The 22577-nt window shown below is 39.3% G+C and overlaps 2 protein-coding genes across 2 annotated transcripts in view; one reads left to right on the top strand and one right to left on the bottom strand.

Annotated features, from left to right (window-relative positions):
- The first annotated feature begins 920 nt into the window (after positions 1–920).
- On the top strand, positions 921–8665 carry Taf2 (TATA-box binding protein associated factor 2). Its single transcript, XM_017622796.1, has 10 exons — positions 921–1454; positions 1599–1653; positions 1791–1954; positions 2061–3210; positions 3409–3857; positions 3931–4343; positions 4521–4731; positions 4788–5183; positions 5267–5852; positions 5925–8665. The coding sequence occupies exons 1-10, from the start codon at positions 1399–1401 to the stop codon at positions 6135–6137; spliced, it is 3693 nt and encodes a 1230-aa protein (XP_017478285.1). The 5' UTR covers positions 921–1398; the 3' UTR covers positions 6138–8665.
- Positions 6380–22577, bottom strand: part of LOC108368050 (bromodomain-containing protein 4) — a 31466-nt gene continuing 15268 nt past the window's right edge. The window contains exons 4-5 of the mRNA XM_017622799.1: positions 11639–12004; positions 6380–11116 (exon numbers count right to left, since the gene is read on the bottom strand). Coding sequence (XP_017478288.1) covers positions 9446–11116; positions 11639–12004 — 2037 coding nt within the window. The 3' untranslated portion in view covers positions 6380–9445. The remainder of the gene's footprint in view (positions 11117–11638; positions 12005–22577) is intronic.

Raw genomic sequence — 22577 nt, forward strand, 5'->3', positions numbered from 1 at the left:
AACAAAAAATAATTAACTCCAAATAGTTTCAAAAAGTATAGTGTAAAACGAAATTTATTGAATAATTCCACATAAAATGGTATACATAAATGACTCATTTTCTAAACGATTTGAATACAACCCATTTCATAACCTTTTTTGTGCAAACGGCGTTTGCGAGTTGATAGAAAAGTACTACGGATTGTAAATTTCTGTTAACTATGAGGTGAATTAAAATTTTCAACCCCGCCTGACGGTTTTGAAGAACTTTTTTGTTCTAATTTTATTACTAAGGCGTCTAATAAATGCATGGCTTTTAGTTCTAGAAGAATAAAAGTCTGTAAAGAGAAGTCTTTTTCGTATAATTTCTGATTTTAATTGCTCAACTTCTTTTGCACCACAGCAACTGTCAAAAATCTCCAGCAGTAAAAAGTTACGAATTGGCACAGCAGAAATGTAAAATTTTCTCGCCATAATGAAAAGTTTTTTCAACAAGGAACTTTTCTACTAATTGACATGAAATTACTATCTCAACGCTCGGAGGGCTGCCACTGAGGGCCTTTGCCAACTGATAATAAAGAGAAAATTTAGAAAGACCAAACAAAAATTTTGAGATTTCTCGTTGTCAATACGAATGCCATATTTTTTACCTGGCTCGTGGGACTACGCAAAATTTTGACAGCTTGTAAATATGTATACACATAAAGTTGTTGGCGGTAATAAAGAGTCAAAATCAAACTGGAGAATAGAACAAAAAGCGTACGTTAGTTGTCAGTTATAAAATAAATCCAATTTATTTGCGAATATTTGTTTATTCTACTTATTGAAAGGCAACCACGCGGAAAAGCTTGTGTTAATTATATTGATAACAGAACCTGACAGCTCGCGCCTAGTATGCATTAAAATTAAATAAAGTTGAGTGTTTTAACTATCAAAGTCTCTCCATGCAAGCAAAACAAAAAAAACCTCAGGAGTACACCAAAGGAAATTATTGAAAAATTATGCCTGGAATAATTGCAGCACAGTTCATAGTTGTAAACATGCAGTTGTAAAAATTTCAACCGAAAAATATAAGCTACCTGCTGTAAGCGAATATTTAGGCGTCGAGTGAATTGAATTATCACGAACGAGTGTGCGGAAGTGTAATCATCATGTTATCGCTGAATCATGATTGTAATGATAAGCCAACTGTCATTGAACGACCAGTGTGCAGAACGCCTAAGCGATACTGCAAACAGTATACTTATAATTTCCACTGTAATGTGGCTTAAACTTATTACACGCCACCACTGTAAACAGCTGACATTTTGGCAGTTGTGCTGCCGTAAAAAAAAAAACAAAATAAACAAGTTGGCGTAAAAATTTTGCAGTTGGGTAAAATGCCAAAATCCTAAAAAAACCCATCAAAATATTGTTAAAATGGATAAGGAACCAAAGCAAGAATCTAAAGATGTACCCGCACGGCCATTTAAATTATAAGTATTCATCCCATGCAGGTGTAAACGAAACTTGAGCAGAGTGGAAGACACGCCGGTAGACCGGTGCCGGCGTGCTGAAATACAAAAATAAATAACATTAATTTAACAATGTTTTTAACTATTCTATTTTCATATATGCACGGCGCATCAAATTGTGAGCTTGACGGGCATCAGTTTCGAACGGAAGAGCATAATAGTGAGTAGCTTGTAAAGTTTTTGTTGTTCTTGCATTCGTCCAGCGTATAGAGGGCTTCAGTGCAACAAAGCCCTGAAATGCCAAATTCATATGTAATCCGCTATAGTTTTGAACTGTGATTATTTCTTATTTTCCAGGGTGCTGTGGAGTTAACGATTGTGCCTACAAAAGAAAATTTGCGGTTGATAAGGTTGAATGCCAAGCAGTGCCGCATTTATCGAATACTTTTGAATGATGTGTGCGAGGCGGAGTTTTTCTACTTCGATCCCTTCTTGGATATCTGTCAGGGAGATACAAAAGTGTAGGATCATCGTATTAAGCTACCCTAACATTAATTTTCAATAATTTTTTAATAATAATAATAATAATAATAATAATAATAATAATAATAATAAATTTTTTTTAAGACGCTCACTGGATGTGTATTCCAAAAATCACTTGGCAGCCGCGCAGAAAACAGACCCAGACGTCAACTCCGGCGAATTATTGATACAAATTCCACCAGAGGGTTATCACATGATCCAAGAAGGCCGCGGTTTGCGAATAGGAATAGAATTCTCGATGGAGGACCCTCAAGGAGGCATACATTTCGTCATTCCACCAACAAGTGAGGATGAAATACTGCCCAATAGTGCACATATGTTCACGTATGCATATGAGAATTCGACGCGTTTATGGTTTCCTTGTGTCGATAGTTTCGCAGATCCTTGCACTTGGAAACTCGAATTTACTGTGGACAAACACTTAACTGCTGTGTCTTGCGGTGAATTAATCGAAGTTGTTATGACACCAGATTTGAGGCGTAAAACATTTCACTATTCGCTAACAACACCTGTATGTGCTCCAAATATCGCACTTGCTGTTGGCCCCTTTGAGATCTACGTCGATCCACACATGCATGAGGTCACACATTTTTGTCTACCACAGCTCTTACCACTTTTGAAAAATACAGTGCGCTACTTGCACGAAGCATTTGAGTTTTTTGAAGAAACGCTATCCACGCGTTATCCTTTCTCCTGCTACAAACAAGTTTTTGTAGACGAGCTTGATACAGATATCAGTGCTTATGCCACGTTGAGCATAGCTTCTGTGCATCTCATGCATTCCATTGCTGTCATCGATCAAACTTATATAACGCGTACATTAATGTCGCGTGCCATAGCAGAACAGTTTTTTGGCTGTTTCATTACATCACATCATTGGTCTGATACTTGGTTGGCTAAAGGCATTGCTGAATATTTGTGTGGCCTGTATTCACGAAAGTGTTTTGGAAACAATGAGTATCGGGAATGGGTTCAATCGGAATTGGCGCGTGTAGTGCGCTATGAAGAGCAGTATGGTGGAATTATACTTGATTGTAGTCAGCCACCGGCTCCACTACCAGTGTCAAGTACGAATCCTGCAAGTGCGACTAGCAAACAAACTGAAATCGTGCATTATTTTCCTATCAAAAGTTTACATACGGTTTCGCCTAAATATGTCGAAGCAATGAGGCGTAAGGCTCATTTGGTTATACGAATGTTGGAACACCGCATCGGACAAGAGTTACTTATACAAGTGAGTTTTCTGTTTGTTTTTGTTTTATAATTTCCAATAAAGGCAAAAAAGCCGTTTCAACGTTCAATTTTCCCTCATACGATCGTAAAATCTAAACAATCAACTTGCATTTGCAGGAATTCAAATAATATACATGCATTCATATGCATATATATATGTATGTATATGTATGTTTCTTTAAATATGTTTTCCTCTCAGGTTTTTAATAAACAACTGGTGCTGGCTACTAATGCAGCGGTGACAAAAATTGGCTCCGGTTTATGGCATCACTTGCTTATTTCCACCAATATCTTTATCAAAGCTATTTTCACTGTAACTGGCAAGGATATGTCTGTTTTCATGGATCAGTGGGTGCGTACTGGTGGGCACGCGAAATTCTCTTTTACTTCGGTGTTCAATCGCAAACGTAACACAATTGAACTAGAGATAAGACAAGATTTTGTAAATCAACGAGGCGTCCGTAAATATAATGGACCCTTACTGGTACAACTACAAGAACTGGACGGCACATTCAAACATATGCTACAGATTGAAAATACTGTAGTGAAGGCAGATATTACTTGTCACTCGAAAAGCCGACGTAATAAAAAGAAAAAAATTCCACTATGTACGGGAGAAGAAGTCGATATGGATCTCTCTGCAATGGAGTAAGTATATGGTTTCCAAAGTTTTTTACCTACTTAGAAGGGGAATTACTAAATTGCATCTTTAATTTGACAGTGATTCGCCTGTACTTTGGATTCGTCTAGACCCAGAAATGATTTTAATACGCGATCTAAACATAGAACAACCCGATTTTCAGTGGCAATATCAGTTGCGCCATGAGCGTGATGTGACGGCACAGTTTGAGGCTATAAAAGCCTTAGAGAAATATCCAACAAACGCAACACGTTCTGCACTAACGGATACGATTGAGAATGAACGTTGTTTTTATAAAGTGCGCTGTGAGGCAGCACATTGCCTTACGAAAGTGGCCAATCAAATGGTGACACAATGGAGTGGCCCACCGGCAATGTTGAATATCTTCAGGAAATTTTTCGGCTCATTTAGTGCACCCCATATAATTAAACAGAATAATTTTGCCAATTTTCAGTTATACTTTTTACAAAAAGTTATACCTGTCGCAATGGCCGGTGAGTATTTAGGATACATTTTAAAAGTAGATAATGAGTCAAGGTTTTAAGTCGGAAGTCCGCAGCATGCGTATATGTTTTTTTTTTGGCGAAGACGATTTGGGACTTATTTTTGTTTCTAATTAAAATATCCAGCAAACAATCTCTTTCACCCAAATTTTTGACTTTCTTGTTTAGGCCTACGCACTTCGCATGGTATTTGTCCACCCGAAGTCATACGCTTTCTCCTGGATCTCTTTAAATACAATGATAACACGCGTAATCACTACTCAGATGTTTACTATCGCGCTGCTTTAGTTGATGCCTTAGGAAATTCCATAACACCTGTTGTTTCCGTCGCTCTACGTGGCACACCAATTACTTCGGATAGTCTTTCCGCAGATGCCAAGTATAAAAACTAATATTTATAAAATTATTTTGTAAAAATACCGTAAATATTTATAGACTCGTACTTGAAGAGGTCACTCGTCTACTCAATATGGAAAAGAACTTACCTTCATACAAATATATGGTATCTGTTTCTTGTCTTAAAGTGATACGAAAACTACAAAAATGTGGCCACTTGCCTTCGCTGCCGAAAATCTATCGCTGCTATGCTGCTTATGGCCAATATCTTGACTTACGTATAGCGGCTATGGAGTGTTTAGTGGATTTCGTAAAAGTAGATGGTCGTTGGGAAGATTTAGATCATTTGATTACACTGCTTGAAACAGATCCCGACCCAGCTGCACGGCATGCACTTGCACAATTACTAATCGACAATCCACCATTTACGCGTGAGTCACGTAGTAGCCGCTTAGATCGGTCAGAGTTGGTAGAGCGATTGTGGTCAAATATGAAGTAAGTGTTTTTTTATTCTTACATACTTAGTACATGTGTATATACAATTTATTGAAATATCAAATATCACTTCTTACTTGCAGTAACAAACTGGCGTTCGATACGAAATTACGTTGTGATATGGTGGATTTATATCATGCGCTATATGCCACAAAACGTCCCTTGTGCTTACAATCGGCCGATGTCAGCAACATGTACAAAGAAATCATTAAAGAAGGTACCAAGAAAACCAACACTCCAATCAGCACTGGCTCTATTAACGACGTCACTGTAACGCCGCCTCCAATAAAAGAAGAGAAAGACGAAGTGGTTGATATTGTCGAAGAGAAGACCACTATAACATCACTGAAACGCACAGCTACCGAGTCGTTTGAAGTAGGCAATGAAATTATCAAACTGGAAACAAGCGAAGAAGTAACTCTGGTTGAGGATAATGCAATTAAAGTGGAGTCCTACGAAAATGAAATAAAAGTTAATGTTGAGCAAGAAGCTGATACATCTGTGCACTCACCTGAGCCGAAACGTTTGAAGAGTGAAATCTTCGAAGAGGATGACAATTCTGTAACAATTATCGATATTGGCGAGACGACTATAACAAAAGCAGATAGCAGTTTTGAGGCAAGTAAAACCGACGCCGAAAGCAGACATAAGGCGGAAATCTCATCAAAGGTATACGATGGCATTAATTCATACGACTGTGTTTGCACTTTTGATTTCTTTAAATTTTTTTTGTGTCTGTAGCAAAAAAAGAAAAAGAAAGACAAAAAGAAGCACAAACACAAGCATAAGCACAAGCACAACAAGGAGAAGGAGCGTGACAAGGAACGTGAGCGTAAGGATAAAAAAGATCCCAACATATCGCGCATCCAAGCTAAAGAAGCTACGCCTGAAACCCTCAGTTCAGCAGATAGTAGCAATTCAAATAGCAATCCACCAACGCTAAATTTTACATAAGCACACTACAATATAATAATTATTTTTTATACAATTTACTTTTATATACATTCAGTAATTTGCTAAAATTACACGCAACAAGTTTGTTGAGAGCTTAAAGTTTTCTAGCAGCATTTTTTACAATATACATACATATACATATATGTATAATAATAACTTTAATAAAATTTGAACTACGTTTTCGTAAAATGCATTGCTAAAATGAATGTATGATAAATGTCTATGTATGATTTTTTTTTTATAAATTCTCTACTATTATTCATTTTCAAATGCTGCATAGGTTTTACTTGAACGTCATAGTGTTTCGTTTGTTTCGAAATATACGCGTACTCTATGATATTTAAAATTAAAAATTACATACATATAATTACATAATTATAAATAAATGTGCATTAGAGTGCCAACTGAAACTTATTTAACAGCAAGTGGGCCGTTGCGCAATATTCCGTACGTTTAATTCTATTTTATTGTATCAATGTTTGAATATTAAATATTGATGATTTTTTTCTAATGAATGGGTAGACCAGTTTTGAATAGTGGATTTGTTTACCTCCCTATTATGAATTCGTGCGATGCTTGATAAACGCTTGCATTCTGTTATTTTCCATTATGAATCTATTTGTCGTATGAAATCCGATAGTTAGCGTAGCTGATTTGTGCTGATTCGCAATGAAGTGAACAAAAACCACATCCATTCACAACAATACATCTGTCGGACGTATGAAAATGATAGTACGAGATCTGATTTCACACGATACGCCTGCAAGCGCTTATCGTATATCGTATGAAAATTGATAATTGGGGGTTAGTTGAAGTTAACTTCACTGCATGGCAAGGCATTAGGCGATTTCGTTACATACATAAATTGATTAGGTTTCAAAGTAAACATAAATTTCATTCCATTTTATTCATTTTGTCGGTACCAGTACACGACTTTTTCATAACTTCTTTCAAAATCATTTCGTGACTAGGTTCTAATTTTCCCAAACTAGTCTCAAAATTATCCTGAAGTAGTCTTACAGTGGTTCTGAAAAAGTAATGAACTTGACCCGAAAGGATTTCGAATAAGTTATGAAACGGTCCTGAAATGGCCCATTACTAGTCCGAAACTAGTCCTGAACCAGACCCGAAATGGGCCTGTACTAGTCCCAAAATGGTCCTGAAACAGCTTCGAAACGATACCAAAATAGTCCCGAGCATGCCTCGAAACGGTCGTGAAATGGCCCATTATTAGCCCCAAAATAATCACGACTAGTCCCAAAGCGGTCATTGCCTAAAATTTCCACTCGACTAGTGTATTAAAATGGAAAAACTTGGCAGCACTGTATAGTTTTCGACGATTTTGGTCGTTTACTTATTTCATTACGACAATAAACAATGCTACTGTTGTCGAGTCGTACAATTTAGCATAATTTACGACTTACGCAATGAGGCTAATAATTAGGAAAAGTTGAGTTCTTTCGGTGCTAAAAGAGACAAAATTACCGAAATCCTTGAAAGACTCGCAACTTTACTAGTCCAGGAAATGAACTGCGTAAATTTATATATTGTTCATAAATATAAATTTGAGTTTTCCACGGTTAGACCCAAACTCTTTCGATCTTAACGATTGATCAAAGTTCAAAATCCGAACGAAGTCTTTGAACACCGAATTAAGTTAGGTTTAAGACAGGTTTGCTAACGAGCCATCTAGCCATCGGAAGGCATGCGGAGAGGTTAGAGGTCCCCCATAACTAATTCTGCAGAAGCTGCAGAGTTGACGAAGGCCACCTGTTATGCTAATACCACACACTTTGTAGAAAGAGACGAATGCCATGGGTACAGGATTATTAAAAGACTTAACCTACATAGACGAGGTAGGCATACGATGGTTTGGGTAGAAGGATTCTAATGATCCGCGCGGTATCACAACGGGGCCACAAGCTAAGGGTCTAGGTCTGCTAGTGGGGTCACTGGCAGCTACTTCAACCTAACCCAACCTAACCTAGGTTTACGGCAATCGACATCATGCATAAATCGTGTGCCTAAGCTCAGACTCAACTTTTGCACTGATGGAGTGAGCTTAAGCTCAAGAATTTGCACTGAAAATTGAATCGAAGCCCAATATATGTATGCAAATAAAAAGTAGATTCCACAAAAATTAGTAAGGATTCAATCCTAAGCAATTTTCAAGCCTTTCTTTTAAACAACACCACTACTGTGCCTCAAAAGTGGCCTCAAACGGGGTAATTTCGTCAAGATTCAGAGATCCAATAGCGAAATTGTTGATCGACTGCTAGTTATGAATCTACAGTGTGTCCTAGACCACCCGTCCACCCTCTCTAAAATGGAGGGAAATGGTTTTTATTGAGATACGAAAACAAATCGGGGATGCTCCATCTTCCGGTTACGACCGGAAGTGGGATGAACTGACCGGAAGTCTACTTTTTTAAATCCGCTTTGCTTTAATCCCAGATTCCGATTCTGCGCATAAAAGTACTTCCAGTCTGTAAATTGGTATAAACCCAAAGTCGGTAATACAACCAAAAGATAGAGCATCCATATATGTTTTTCTTTCGTTTTCCAGGGCGAGTTGCTGTTTGAAGGTCATTTAGAGGTTGAAAAAGGCACTTACGAGAAAAAAGTTTCAAACAAAAGTTATATATTTTTATCCTCAGAACTAGGTTCTGTAGTAAAAACATGTACGTTTAATTAAAAAAAAGGACTTCTGGTTAGTTTAACCCACCCCCAGTCGAAATTGAAAGTCGGTAATACAACCAAAAGATAGAGCACCTTGATTAGGTAAGCCATATTTTTGCGTTTTTCAACAAAAAATATTTCCATCCATTTTAGAGGGAGTGACGGGTGGTCTAGCACACCCTGTATATGTAATTTCAGCTGTCGAAAACACATTTAGAGCTCCGTACTAAGTATTCAGTGCTTTTCGTGTCTTACCAATCTTATAGCTGAATGAATCGCTAAAAAATCTAGAGGGTCAAGACATATGATATGATACAAAGAACACCGGTAAATTTTTTTGAAGAAAGCTTAGGCCTGGAAAGCCTACAAAGCCTGAACTACTTACAAAACCTGCAAAGTGTGTAATGACTTTTTCCTGGAGTGTCTTTAGATTTTTTTACTACTTGCAATTCGAATTATGACCCACTTTAGTTGTTTTTTCATTGTTGCTAAACATTTTTAAATTTCCGGCTCGCCTTGGCTTGATGCCATGCATGTTCTGGGACTATACTAGATTCTTCGTTTGTTCGACAATTCGACGATAAAATACAGTTAAAAGCTATTGTTACATTTGTAAATGTATTCGCACATTATTGTTTGGCTTCATCCGTATTTCCAGCTACAGCCGTTTCCGCCTCATCACGTGGATGCCTTTTTTGTTCGGCAACTGGGCGCAGGTAGGTTATATTTCCACCACCGATAGCCGTCGCAGTTTGTGCATCTGCCATCGCGGACGCAACATTTGCTGATGGTTCAGAGGGTTGAGCTTGCAGTAATCTACGTGGACCATATTGCTGCGCTATACGTTGCATCAGTTGCGCATAGTCCACTGGTTGATTGCGGAATTCTGGATGTTCTTTGATATACTGCTCGTAAGGTACAGGTATTGGCACGGGTACAGCCGTAACTGGGTAGCCAGCATCGATCAGAGCTTGAAATTCACTTTGTGTAAGCGGCTTGCCGCCTGGTTGTGGCAAATGTAATTGACGTACGTCTTCGATGGACTTCGTCTTGACCGCATTGCTACGCGATGGTGTAGCGATGCCTGTGCCTTGCGCGACAAAAATGCTCGATTGCGATGGTGCTGGTGGTGGGGAAATGTATTGCCGGCCTGAGTGTGTTTGTGGTGGTGGTGCGGGCGCTGGAGCTGAGTAATGATGTGCCTGTACTTGCTGCTGATGCTGAAGTTGTGGTTGTTGTTGTTGTTCAGCCGTGGGGGTGTTTGGATCTGGAGGGCTGGGATGGAATTGCGCAGGCGAGCTCTGACCACTGGGTTGTCGGTCGTAATCGTAATACAAATGTGGGTTAAGGTATTTAGCCGCGGCGGGTACATTCGGGTAATTTGGCGGCTCCTTCTCGCGCAATTTCGGAGAAGAAGTAGAAACTTTTGAGCCGTACTTATTCGAGCGGTGAGTTTTGGGTCTGGCCGTAGGTGTCAGTTCCTGATAGAAGTATTGCGTGGGCTGTTGTGACTGTTGTGCAGGCGTGGGTGCTTGAGTTGGTGGATAGATAACTGGTCCCAATTTCTTGGAGTCGACAACGTGTTGTGGCACTTGTGTAGGATAAATGGGTGTTGGCTGTTGTAAGTTGCTAAATCTAAACAAAGAGGGTATAAATGGCTGATTGTTCGCATCTACCAGCGGTGTGGGTGTCGGTTGTGAGTTGCTTGGTGACGAATAAATTTTCTGCTGCACTGCATATTGACGCGGGCGCGGTATGGGATGTGGCGGCAACTGCTGCTGTGGTGGTTGGTGGTGCTGATGCACTACAGCAGATGGTTCATTGGAATTATCCGTTAGCTGAATTGGCGAAGGTTTATTTGCGGCTAGCAGCTTTTCAATTTCATTCTCCAATGATGACTTGGCAAGCGGATGATTTGGCAATGTTTTGTAACTCACTTGCGGTTGATAGTAGGCTAGCTGAGGTGGTATGTGTGGTGGTGCCTCTGCCGCCGGTTCGGCTGCTTGTGGCTCAACTTGTTGCGGCTGCAGTTGATGCTGGGGCTGCGGCAGATACTTAGGTCCACCGCGGTGGCGTGGCACATACTGCACATATTGGGGTGTTGGCTCTTCGGCAAGCGATTGAGGCTGTAGCTGCGCTTGTTGACGGTAGCTGCCTAAACCTTGTCCGATGCGTTCAGTAGGATGTGGCAAGGGTTTAGTGGGTAACGGTGCTGGTGCAGTTTGCTGCTGCTGCTGCTGATGACGATATTGGGCTTCGTGAAAAGCACGTGCACGTAGCTCATCTTCCAAAAGTCTTAGGAACTCTTCTTCGGGTATAATTTGATAGGCTTGTTGTGGTGCGCTAGGTTGGCCTGCGGGTGCTAATTGTTGCTGTTGCTGTACTGGCACCGCAATATGATAACGTGGCGCGATCTGTTGTGGTGGCGCTCCATAATGTGGCGCCTGCGCGGCTGTTGGATTGGGTGGCTGTATGGCAATAGCATATTGTTGTTCGGCCTCTTCCGCATTGCCACGATACTGTGAAGCAGGTGCATGAGCACGTCCTGACTTGAAACCTTTCTTCGATTGTTGCGCTGAATGTGTTTTACCGGTCAGTTCCGTAGCGGCGGAAGTAGACTTCGGGCGATTGCGGTTGATGTCTTGTAGATATGCAAAATGTTGAATCTGTAATGAGAGAGAAGGTTAATGTTAGTATGCTTGCTTTAATTGTAATTTTCATTTAAAACTAATCAGTTAAGTGCAGTTAAGCGAGGCGATGTCGAGTCAAATTGGGAAAATTTCTCCGAGCCGTTGGAGACCAAACTTTGTGTATTATTNAAGGAACTCTTCTTCGGGTATAATTTGATAGGGTTGTTGTGGTGCGCTAGGTTGGCCTGCGGGTGCTAATTGTTGCTGTTGCTGTACTGGCACCGCAATATGATAACGTGGCGTGATCTGTTGTGGTGGCGCTCCATAATGTGGCGCCTGCGCGGCTGTTGGATTGGGTGGCTGTATGGCAATAGCATATTGTTGTTCGGCCTCTTCCGCATTGCCACGATACTGTGAAGCAGGTGCATGAGCACGTCCTGACTTGAAACCTTTCTTCGATTGTTGCGCTGAATGTGTTTTACCGGTCAGTTCCGTAGCGGCGGAAGTAGACTTCGGGCGATTGCGGTTGATGTCTTGTAGATATGCAAAATGTTGAATCTGTAATGAGAGAGTAGGTTAATGTTAGTATGCTTGCTTTAATTGTAATTTTCATTTAAAACTAATCAGTTAAGTGCAGTTAAGCGAGGCGATGTCGAGTCAAATTGGGAAAATTTCTCCGAGCCGTTGGAGACCAAACTTTGTGTATTATTAAACATTTTTTTATTTAGCTTGAGTGCATTATCTTCAAGGCTGGGAAGCTTGAAACAAGTCTGAACTATCCGTGCATAGATTGAGCCAACAAAGGTTAGCCTAGCGGTGAACGACGATAAGAGAAATTACCTCAAGAGAGTCTTCACCCGGTTTTTGGCGGTGGCTTCGATGGCCGAAAGTGGGAGTGCTGTAACTGGTTGTGGACCGAGCCAAATGGTTACATGGCTCATTACCGGATACTACCGAGGGACCTGGAACCCATGGTAAAAAAAATTTCACTGCGTTTTCCAACATCATCATTCGAGACTTGCATTGCCAAACTAGCTTGGAATTAGTTAGAGGGCTGGCCAATGCCTTAAGCGCAGCTTTGCTGCCACTGAAGACCTACTTTCCCCCACGTAGACCATGGCCTTGAGGATTGGATATACCTCAGCCGAAGTGTAGACGCCAGATCCTGATTCAGCCATCAGTAAAGATTCTGCAATGTGTAAGCTAGCACTCAGCAACAGGAAACTCAACATTGTAGTATCTTTTCAGCAAAAGCAACGGTGGCGTACTATATTCAAGTCAAAATCTCCGGCTGCAGCAAGTTCCACCTCTCTCCACACTGTGTCATACCAATATCTATTTCTTTTAAACTTACAGGTGGTCTTAAGGACCTTCCCACGCATAAAAGTATTAAGTGACCATTATATGTAGGAGCAGAGCTGGGCGATAAGGATTACGATTACTAAACGATTACGATTACAGTAATCCCAACAAGCTAAAAAAATAAGATTGCGATTACAGTAATCCTTCATCGAACGAACTTAGATTATGATTACAGTAATCGTAATTTAAAACCAGTAAGAAAGTCTAAGTTCGGGCGGGGCCGAACATTAAATACCCGGCGCATGTATTACATATATGCCTTTTCACCTTTCCGAAAGCTACCGCTACATGGTAAGCCGGGGTGTANTGCAAATCCGATTATGAGTATTTTCATACAGGTTTAAATCCAGAGCATTTCTCTAAGTGACAGACCCCACGTTTTACCATAGACCTTTTTNTTGAACGATTACCGCAATCCTAATTTAAACATTTTTGTAATTGCGATTAAAGTAATCGTAGTCCTAGACGCAATCGATTACACATGTAATTCTTATCGCCCAGCTTTGTGTAGGAGAAGCTCCTGTACAGTGCACTGCCATCGTTCTTGGAAGCTTGGCAAGCAGATTTCATACGATATTGATAGAGTCTGCTCCACAACACCACAGAGCATTTCTCTAAGTGACAGACCCCACGTTTTACCATAGACCTTTTTACATTGCCAGAACGCTATTTAGGCTTTGGTGGTCTTTTGCTCAACGTATGTATTCCACTGTCAAACCTTTACTTCGTCACCTTTCTCATGTCTCAAAACCCATACGTAAAGATTTTTGGCCCTACTTAGCGAATTACAGTTTTAGTGAACATTTTTGAGAGCAACAATCTCCAATAAGTCATTTTGAGTGGAATCAGCTGAAATAATGACAAAGCCGATTTTCACGTCAAATAGTTGAACCGGTACACAATGGAAGAAATGGTCAATTTGGCGGCGTTTTAATGAAATTTTAAATTTTCGAATCCCGCCAAATTTCTTGCTTTTTTTATTTTGTTTTATTCAATATTTGCCCTGCTGCGAGCGTTCAGACATATTTTCAGCAAGTGCGTTAATTATTTTCGGCTTTTTTTGCAGTAAAAAGTTTGTTTACAGAAACAATTTTATTTTTCTAACTTTCTATTTGGATCAGTGGTTTAATTGAAATTATTAGGTATGTGTTAAATAAAAAAAAATATGTTTGTGGCCTGTGCTTATAGGTTTTAGTGTTTAGTCGTGGTACAAAATGCCCTCTCTGATAAAGTGTTTTAGCATGTGTAACCCAATCTTCTGTGGAATGAAAGTTGGGTAGATTCGACAAGATTTGCCCCGGTATTTTGTTCGTTTTTTAGTATGATCTATTGTCTATGTCAACATAACAAATTAGGTGCAGGTTTTTACAATTTTTTGATTTTTTGCGTTTTTTAGGTACAATGTTAGAGTCAAAACGCACCCTTTTTTTAATTTGACACAGTAAACCAGCACCAATAAAAAAGTGTTTGGTTGTCGAAAATCTACGTAAAAACATACAAATACAAAAATATACAAAACATATTACACCTAAAATTTTTTATTCTTTCGAAGTTATTAACAAGGCGCCGCCAGATTGGCCATTTCTCCCACTCTTCGGTATCGAAAATCATAATTATTCAATAATAGTAATACTTAATTATTTTTTATCGATGATTCATTTCTCATTTTATGGTAAAAAAACTCTCATATAATTCATTTAGGAGTTTTTTAAACTTAAACCGAATGAGATCCCCTTTATACTTAATGTGTATAGATTTATAATAGTCTAAGTGCTAAGAACAGTCAGATTTTATTTTCTTTTATAGAAAAAGAATCTATCATATAACGACTTTTTTCCTATGGGTATTGAGGCCAAGGTCAACAAATAATAGTTTCACAAAAACCTCCAAGAATTCAGCGTACATAATTGTTATAATTCTTTGTCTATAAGGTACGACTTTTATACTAAAATTTGGTGTTCAGAAATGTCATGCATATATAGGTGAAAATGACCAAGTTGTTAAATAATAGATTCATTCACGTATAATTCGGGCGGTGTCCAGTAATAGACAAAGTGAAAAAAATTGTCTCTCAAAAATGGTAAAATGCCCAGAAATATGGAATTGCCATGAAAACTAAAGTTTCCCGTCCGAGAAAACCGAAACATTCTTCTACTTTGTTTGGCCGTCACCAAAACACTTCGCCAATGGCCGCTCTCCTTCCAAAATTTGCCTCAGTTCTTCATCCCGAGTGCAGACAGGTCCTTCTGTTCTTCTATTTGATTCGTGGAAGCCCTTGTTTCGTTGTCTATTCATCGGTGCTGAGTCGAACGATCTTTTCACTGGAGCGTCATCATCCGGGCATACATAATACTCAAGCCTTATTGTCATTCTCCCTCGTCGGAGACGAGTTGTTCGGAGTCTTCTTCTAACCAAAATTCCCAAATCAAATTTGTACACCGTTTCATGGTCGCTGTATAAGTTATATGCGACTATGAACTGTTCTATAGCATGAACCAACTAACAAGATCACCCAGCACGGCAACCGTGTTTTTGTAATTGCATTTGAGAAAAAAAAAGTTGATGACGTCATTTCTTTAATCGGTTCTTTCATTCACACGCAGGTTTCAAAACACAGGTCCCTGCAAAAAAATTACTTTTTTCTCGCACGCCGTGCTAGGTGATCTTTATTCGTTCGTTCATGGTTCTATAGTGGCGCTCAGTGCTACTATGAGAGAGTTGCTCAGCCGCTACTATGCAAAACACATTTATTGTATTTGTATACGCTGTCCATCGTTCGATTAGTTCAATAAATTGGCATTGTTGTGGGAACCGTAACGGAATGAAGACGTGTTTTAATTGTGCTTGTAACAGTTGCTATAATAAAGGTCATACACTGAATACTTCATGCAGCCGTGTCCAGCCCATCGCATTTTATGGATTGCGATTATGTCAGTATTGTGCCGGAATATTCTAGTTGTCCCTTTTAATGCATATGAGCAAATCGCGATTCTTTACGTTGTGCACTTATTGATATTCCTTTCTTGAAATTTTCATGGTGGGGGCATGAAAAACCTTTTTTTTTTTTTGTTGAATGGACCTTCTGTCATTTCTGTGCAGCTATTTTTCATACGATTCTAGGCCTGATAAATATTGTAAACTTCTTTCGCTTTTATTCACTCCTTATTCTTCTTATTTGGCGCTGTAACCCTCTAAGCGATTTTGGCCGAGTTCAGAAAAGCCCATACAGCTCATCGTTCCATCATCTGTGGTACTCGCGGTCGCCAATACGTAAAGGCTGGTAAATCTTCCGAAAAATCTTTCTATCGAATACTCCAAGAGCAACCGCATCGGATGTTATCATTATCCATGCTTCTGCGCCATATACCAACACAGGCAAGAATGTGGATTTCGGAGGACTTCTGAATTGCCTACTCAGTCCAAAGTAGCACTTTTTGGCAAAAGTGATTCTGCGTTGGATTTCGATAGTGACATTATTATCGGTGTTAATATTGGCTCCCAAGTAAACGAAATTCTCCACTTTGTCGTAATTATACCTGTCAACAGTGACGTGGGTGAAAAGGCGCGAATGTGCTGACTGTTTGTTTGATAACAGGAGATACTTGGTCTGTCCTCGTTGACCTCCACAAAAAGTTATCAGATTTGTTTTTGTTAAAAAAAATGCTGCTTTAAACGCAATAATATACAAGGTGAGGTCTTTTATTCACCAATTTACTTAAACATTTACCAGCCTTTGAAAGGAAATAAAATTAAAGTATCTCCCACGCTCAGAAGCATTGATATTTATAAGCTTGGTTATTGAACCAACAAAAAAAATTATGCCTATTCAAGTGAAGCGGTTTGTATGTGTGGTAGGTTCAATAGACCTTTTTCGACAATATACATACATACATATGTATACCAAATGTGACCAACCGTACTTCTTTCGGAAGTACAGTACTCCTTTTTTCGCTCTTGTGCTTCGTACTTCGAAGTTCAGTCAAATGTACTTCTTTACGATATTTTGTACTTCTGGAGGGAGATTCTGTAACCAGTTAGCGACAATTTTCGGATCGCTATCGCACTTTTTTACGCATGATATAAATGTTTTTGCGTCAAAAAGTGCGATAGCGATTCGAAAATTGTCGCTAACTGATTACAGAATCTCCCTCAGGTCCTGTCGGCGCTGCTGCAAAGGGGTCTGAAGGTGCGTGTCGTGTCCTAATTATGTGAACTGCGTGAGTACCGGGTATATCCCCATGGCTTGAAGGGTAGTCAGTGTTTTGCTTTCATCCCGAAGGCCGGAAAAGGCTCTCATGTTTCCCCTAGGGATTTTAGGCCTATCAGTCTCTTCGTGTTTGATAAAAACGCTTTTGCTAAAAACGCTAAAGAGACCTGAACCTGTACATAAGAAACGCGATTCCTCGTGACTGTCAGTCAAGGGCTCAATATGCTTATTGCAAGAAAAGTAAGGTGAATACCGCCCTGCACACATTGGTAAAGTGGTCAGAGGAAGCCTTCACGCATGAAAATTTGGCAGTTGGAGCCTTCTCCGATATCGAGGGGGCCTTCAGCAATGCCAATCGAGAGGTAATAGTCAATAATATTCATAATCTGGGGGTTGAACCCACCTAATAAACTTACTTCGTGACAGAGCAGTCGCGGCATATTAGGGGAGCGTCTGCAGTCAGGACAGAGTCAATAAGAGCACTCCACAAAGTGGTGTTCTCTCTCCTCTGCTCTGGATTGCGGTTGTAAACGACCATCTAGTGGAACTGGAAAAAGTGGGCTGTCGGGTGATCGCCTATGTAGATGATGTGGAACTTTTGGTTAAGGGACGATTTATATACACCGTTTTTGATCTGGCTCAAGGTTACCTGAACTAGGTGTGCGATCAATGGCGGCTGTCGTAGAAACCTAACATTGAAGAAAGGGTAGGAAAGGTCTAGGTTGCCTTGTACTGCTAAAGGGGAGCTATCAGTAAAAGGTGGGGTCTCTCGCCCAAATTAATTCATTAGCTCTAGGAAACCAGATTTAATCCTATATTGTTTCAAGGAGCCCTTGTCTGGTGGAACTCACTAGAAAAGGCTACACTTGTAAAACAGGAATTAGCGGAGCATTAGGAACCACACCTACACTGCAGATAGAATTGTCGCAGCGCGAACTGCTATTAGACTAAGGGAAACCGGGTCCTTTTGTGGCATACAAAAGGAAAAGAAGACGTTTCTCTGCACACGTTACCTCTCAAGGGCTAGTGATGGGGGTTCTGATATGCCATTGTGCGATTGGTATTCATGCGGTGAGACTAGGAATTTCGGCTGTCAACAGGAATATGAAGTGGAATCATCTCCACACTTTCTTTTAAACTGTCCAACCTTCACGAGGCTAATATGGAAGCATTTTGGCTCTCGCTTCTGAACAAACACTGAGCTCTCAGGGATCGAAATTAGCCGCATTCGAAATTTCGTAATCGGCTCGCGGAGTTAACTTAACCCAACCTAACCTGTACTTCTTTAAGCTAAGAAATAGTTGGTCACATTATGTATGCCGTATATAGCTGAATCTCAAAAGTTCAAAATCCATTTTTCCAGCAATAATTCCGTTACATGAAGGTCGCAAAATGTCAAATATATGTACATAGTAGTAACGATTCGTTACTAACGAACGTTCAAATCCCCCGCCGCTTGCAATTAATAGTCATCCATGAAGTATTAAAATACTAAGTACAACCACAAATTGTGGCATACACATAAAATTGACCTAAAAAGTCAAAATGGTGAACAAATGATTAAACATTAAGAGTTAGACACAGCGCACTACTTAGGTAAACCTACAAAAAAAAAACATAAGAAAAAACGCAATTCGGTGAGAATTATGTGGCATCTACTTACATAAAAATGCTCACATATCTACAAAGAAACTATAAAAAAACACGAAAATGCTGCACATATAAGCGCATGTGTTGTTTTTGTAGCTGTTGTAGGCGTCGCAATGCTGCAATCGATGAGTAATAAAAAGTGATTGTACATACATCCATACATATGTGCACATTAGGGTGTCCCAGAACTTAAGCAGTGAGTTTTTTTTTTGAGAATTCGAAACGCATACCCTCCATTAGCCGTTTTCGTCAAGTCCAACTAACGGTAGACCCAGGAGACGTGCCGTTTAACGGGATAAAACCAAAGGAATGGGGCTGTTAGCTGAGTGGGTTTAGTGGAAGATTGAGAGACGGGTATTGGTTTGTGTGTGCTGTTAAAAGGTGGCTCTGCTTCCAGCAAGTGCCTGTTAGGGTGTTTCCTGTTAGCAGCCGAATTGCTTGCTGAGCATAAGGATACATATTTTTCCTGGCGGATAGCAGTCAGGCCTAGCTATAATATCAGCGTTGCCGTCTTGATTAAATTTAAGCAAAATTGCTTAAGTTTGAAATGCCTGTTAAAATGTTTTGCTAAATATTTTTATTAAAATAGTCAAAAAGGATAATTTTCCTCAAAAAATCATAGTGAGAAGAGTTGCTATTTCAATAAATTTTACAAATTTATTTTAGGAAGACTGTGATCCAGATCCCACATAAAGTTCCAGCAAATGTTTCTCTACGCAATTCCCGATCTGCGGTCGTCGCATTTTCAAACCTCCGAGTCTACTTCTGCCATAAAATCGCTTCTCATAAAAACCATTTGCCGTTCGGAGGCGACCTAGAACTTTAGGCCCCTTCATTTGCGTGACAAGATCAACACGCACATTTTGGATAACATGATGCCTAACTCTTTTTTTGCATGCATTCAAAACTCTAGCGAAAGGGCAGATAACTATTATAGGAGTATGTGTTGAAAGCCTGAAAGAATGGGTAATAGTTTTCAATTGAAAGGAATAAGCAGCAGTGCCGCCAATTGTTTGGCATATTTAAACAAAGTTGATCAAAAACCCAACGAAAGCTAAATGGCATTTAAAGAAAAATCCACAATTAAACTTAAGTGCCGTTTAAATATTTACTTGAAATTGGCCCTTAGACTATAACATCCTTACTTTTGACGACAAAACTCAGCCTTAGAGAGCCTTTACTTACTGACTTGCTTACTTTTTATTTGTATAACCAATTTACGAAGCTCAGGAAGAAACAAACAGTAACTCCAGGCATTTTCGTTTTAATAAGACCCGATAAATAAGTTGCTTAATTTTAACGGGATTTGTTAAACGTTTTGAAAGTTTTGTTAAACTTTATTTTTCGGGCGCGGCAACACTGTATAATATCCCGGCGACATGGGAAGGCATCTTATTGATGTGCTTTGAAAGGCCTGCGGTTTCATATAATGCACTGTGGTCCCAGTACCTGTTTTTTTACCAAAACTAACTTTTTAGATGTGTTAATATCACTTTTTTCAAGTTGCTGTATTTTAGATCATATAAAAAACTTTTTTGAGGGCAAATTTTCACGTGACGAAAGCTGTACTAGAAACCAGGGTTCGTATATGCACGCGCATGCTTTGCTCATACATACACGCCGGAAATTGTGAATTTTTGAACTTTCGAAAATTTGTTTTTTATTTTTATGTTTTGGCAAAACTTCGTTATATGATAAAAGAAAATTTCTGACCAAAATTCATCTAAATCAAAAATATTCCAACTATGAGTCGATTCAACATGGATTGAGCCATAAGTTATATGTAGATCAAAGGGAGAAAATTAATTAGAGTTTTGTGAAAAAAATCTCTGGGACACCCTAATGTAGTTCCATTAAGTCTTAATGATTAAGATATGTGTGTTATGATAATGATGTAATTCAAAATATAAAATTTTTATTACTGTAATGTCTCTATTTACTTATTTTTCAATCAGCTTCGTTACAATCAAATTCACATAATTAAAATAATGAGGTGCTCTACAAATATGATGAAAAATTAGTGTACACATGAGGTACGCATTGTGGCAACAAATCATACTAGTTAACGCATGTGTGCATACATACATACAGATATGTATGTGTATATTTAAATTTATGCACATAAAGCTCATTTACCAAGAGACTGTCGTAACATTAAATAAAATTAAATTTTTGATTTTCTTAAATTTTGAAATTGCTCCTAAAATGCCGAATGAGAGATGCACACACTAAACCAGATTTTAGCACGAAATGTTTAGGCAATATGTAGCATGATATAGCGAGTAATTTTGCATATTGCGCTCTAAAATTAAATTTTTTGAGTTACGACAGTTTTATGTATGTAAATGAGCGATATATATATATTCAGCAAAATGCCAAGGAATTCTTAAAGTAATGACAAAAACTTCTCACACGTTGTCTATGTTCTTCGTTATAGCGATAAGAAGTGAATCTTCTGAATTTCCAAGTTTCAGAGGAAGAGTAGCTCTTCGAGCATCACAAAATATTAAAAACTAATTGAGTTGTTTATAATCCTTGACACGTCCAAACGCAGCTTCACCAGAGTGAGAAGTCATAACGGTATGTGATTGAGTCCTTTGAACCGTTCAAAGGGTTTTATCGGGGTATTCACTCCTAATCGAATTTTATTTGCCTAAATCCTACCTGATTTCCCTTATTCTAAAGACTGTTGAAAGACTTTTTGTTCTTCCCGTTAGAGCGGATCAGAAAAAAACGTTAATATTTCAGTTTTTTGTATAACATTTTTTTTTTGATGTCATTAAACAACTACTAATAATGTAAGATTTCACATGTAATAAGTAAATATGTACTGGTTTTTTCCAAGCAACCATCCTCTTCTTATGTAGAATGTGAACTCTTTACGACATAAAAAACGTGGCCTTTATTACTTTGAGCATGCAATACCAATTATTGCATGCTTTTTAATTCTCAAATAAAGCAAAAATTAAAGTCAATTGGTTTCAAGACCGGACCCGCAAGTATTTATACGGAACACACCTCAATGCTTTTGGTTAGCATACAGGTGCAAATTTGAGGAAAACGAACACCAACTATAAAACATATAAGGACGAGACTAGCGTACATTCACTCGAGGAAGCGAGAATAAATCCCAATAGGACATTTGGAGACGACGGATACCGGCTGTACCCACTTTTTTACGAGGAGGAAGCACCAAAAGCCTATACCTTGTCAGTGTGGGCCTTTAACCCGAACTAAACCTCCTACCGTCCAGTATCGATCCGCCCTGTACTGCCGTTAAGTATTTCGTCGAGAGGTGGTTTGAGCACAAGGCTCTAAATCTGTTACTGTCCTTATGCAGTTCATTGAAAGTTGCATATACTTGACTCCGCTCATGTTCTTTTATACCAACACATGTCGGGCCTATTAGTCCCTTCCCCCCTAATTTGTAAATATTCTCTCTAGCGTCCGTTCATAGGTACGGCGTCGTTCGTTGCACGTCTTAGCTCCTGGTGAATCCCGACCATCGCGCCGCAAGCTCGCTTCGAACTTAGCATGGCATCGATTAAGTTATCTGGCCTTAGTGGCTCTTTTGATAGCGCAACTATGCTTTGTGTTTTTGCGGCAAAGCGCGGGCAAGCAAATAGAATGTGCTCAGCGACTTTGTCTGCATTGTATTCTGGAAACAGAGGTGAATCTTTCAAGCCAAGGCGATTCAAGCACTTTTTAAAGCAGCCGTGACTAGTATAAGATGGCGTGAAATGGAAGTTTAACTATCCAAGCTTTCGGTTAGCCCATTTTTCAATATTAAGGATGAGCGTATATGTCCACCTTGTATTTGTTGAGTTTCCCCATTCCTGCCAATCTCTCATCGATGCACCCTTTTCCTATGCAGTAACTGCCAGATTATAACGTAATCTGCGTGTGGGCAAA

The sequence above is a fragment of the Rhagoletis zephyria genome, unplaced genomic scaffold (genome assembly GCF_001687245.7).
Source record: "Rhagoletis zephyria isolate East Lansing unplaced genomic scaffold, Rhagoletis_zephyria_1.1 Rzeph_scaffold_02934, whole genome shotgun sequence".
Lineage (NCBI taxonomy): Eukaryota > Metazoa > Arthropoda > Insecta > Diptera > Tephritidae > Rhagoletis > Rhagoletis zephyria.

Coding starts and splice junctions, on each gene's coding strand:
- Taf2 (XM_017622796.1), top strand. CDS start 1,399: ATGGATAAGGAACCAAAGCAAGAATCTAAAGATGTACCCGCACGGCCA. Junction 1,654..1,790: donor TCGAACGGAAGAGCATAATA/GTGAGTAGCTTG, acceptor CTTATTTTCCAG/GGTGCTGTGGAGTTAACGAT. Junction 4,344..4,520: donor TATACCTGTCGCAATGGCCG/GTGAGTATTTAG, acceptor TTTCTTGTTTAG/GCCTACGCACTTCGCATGGT.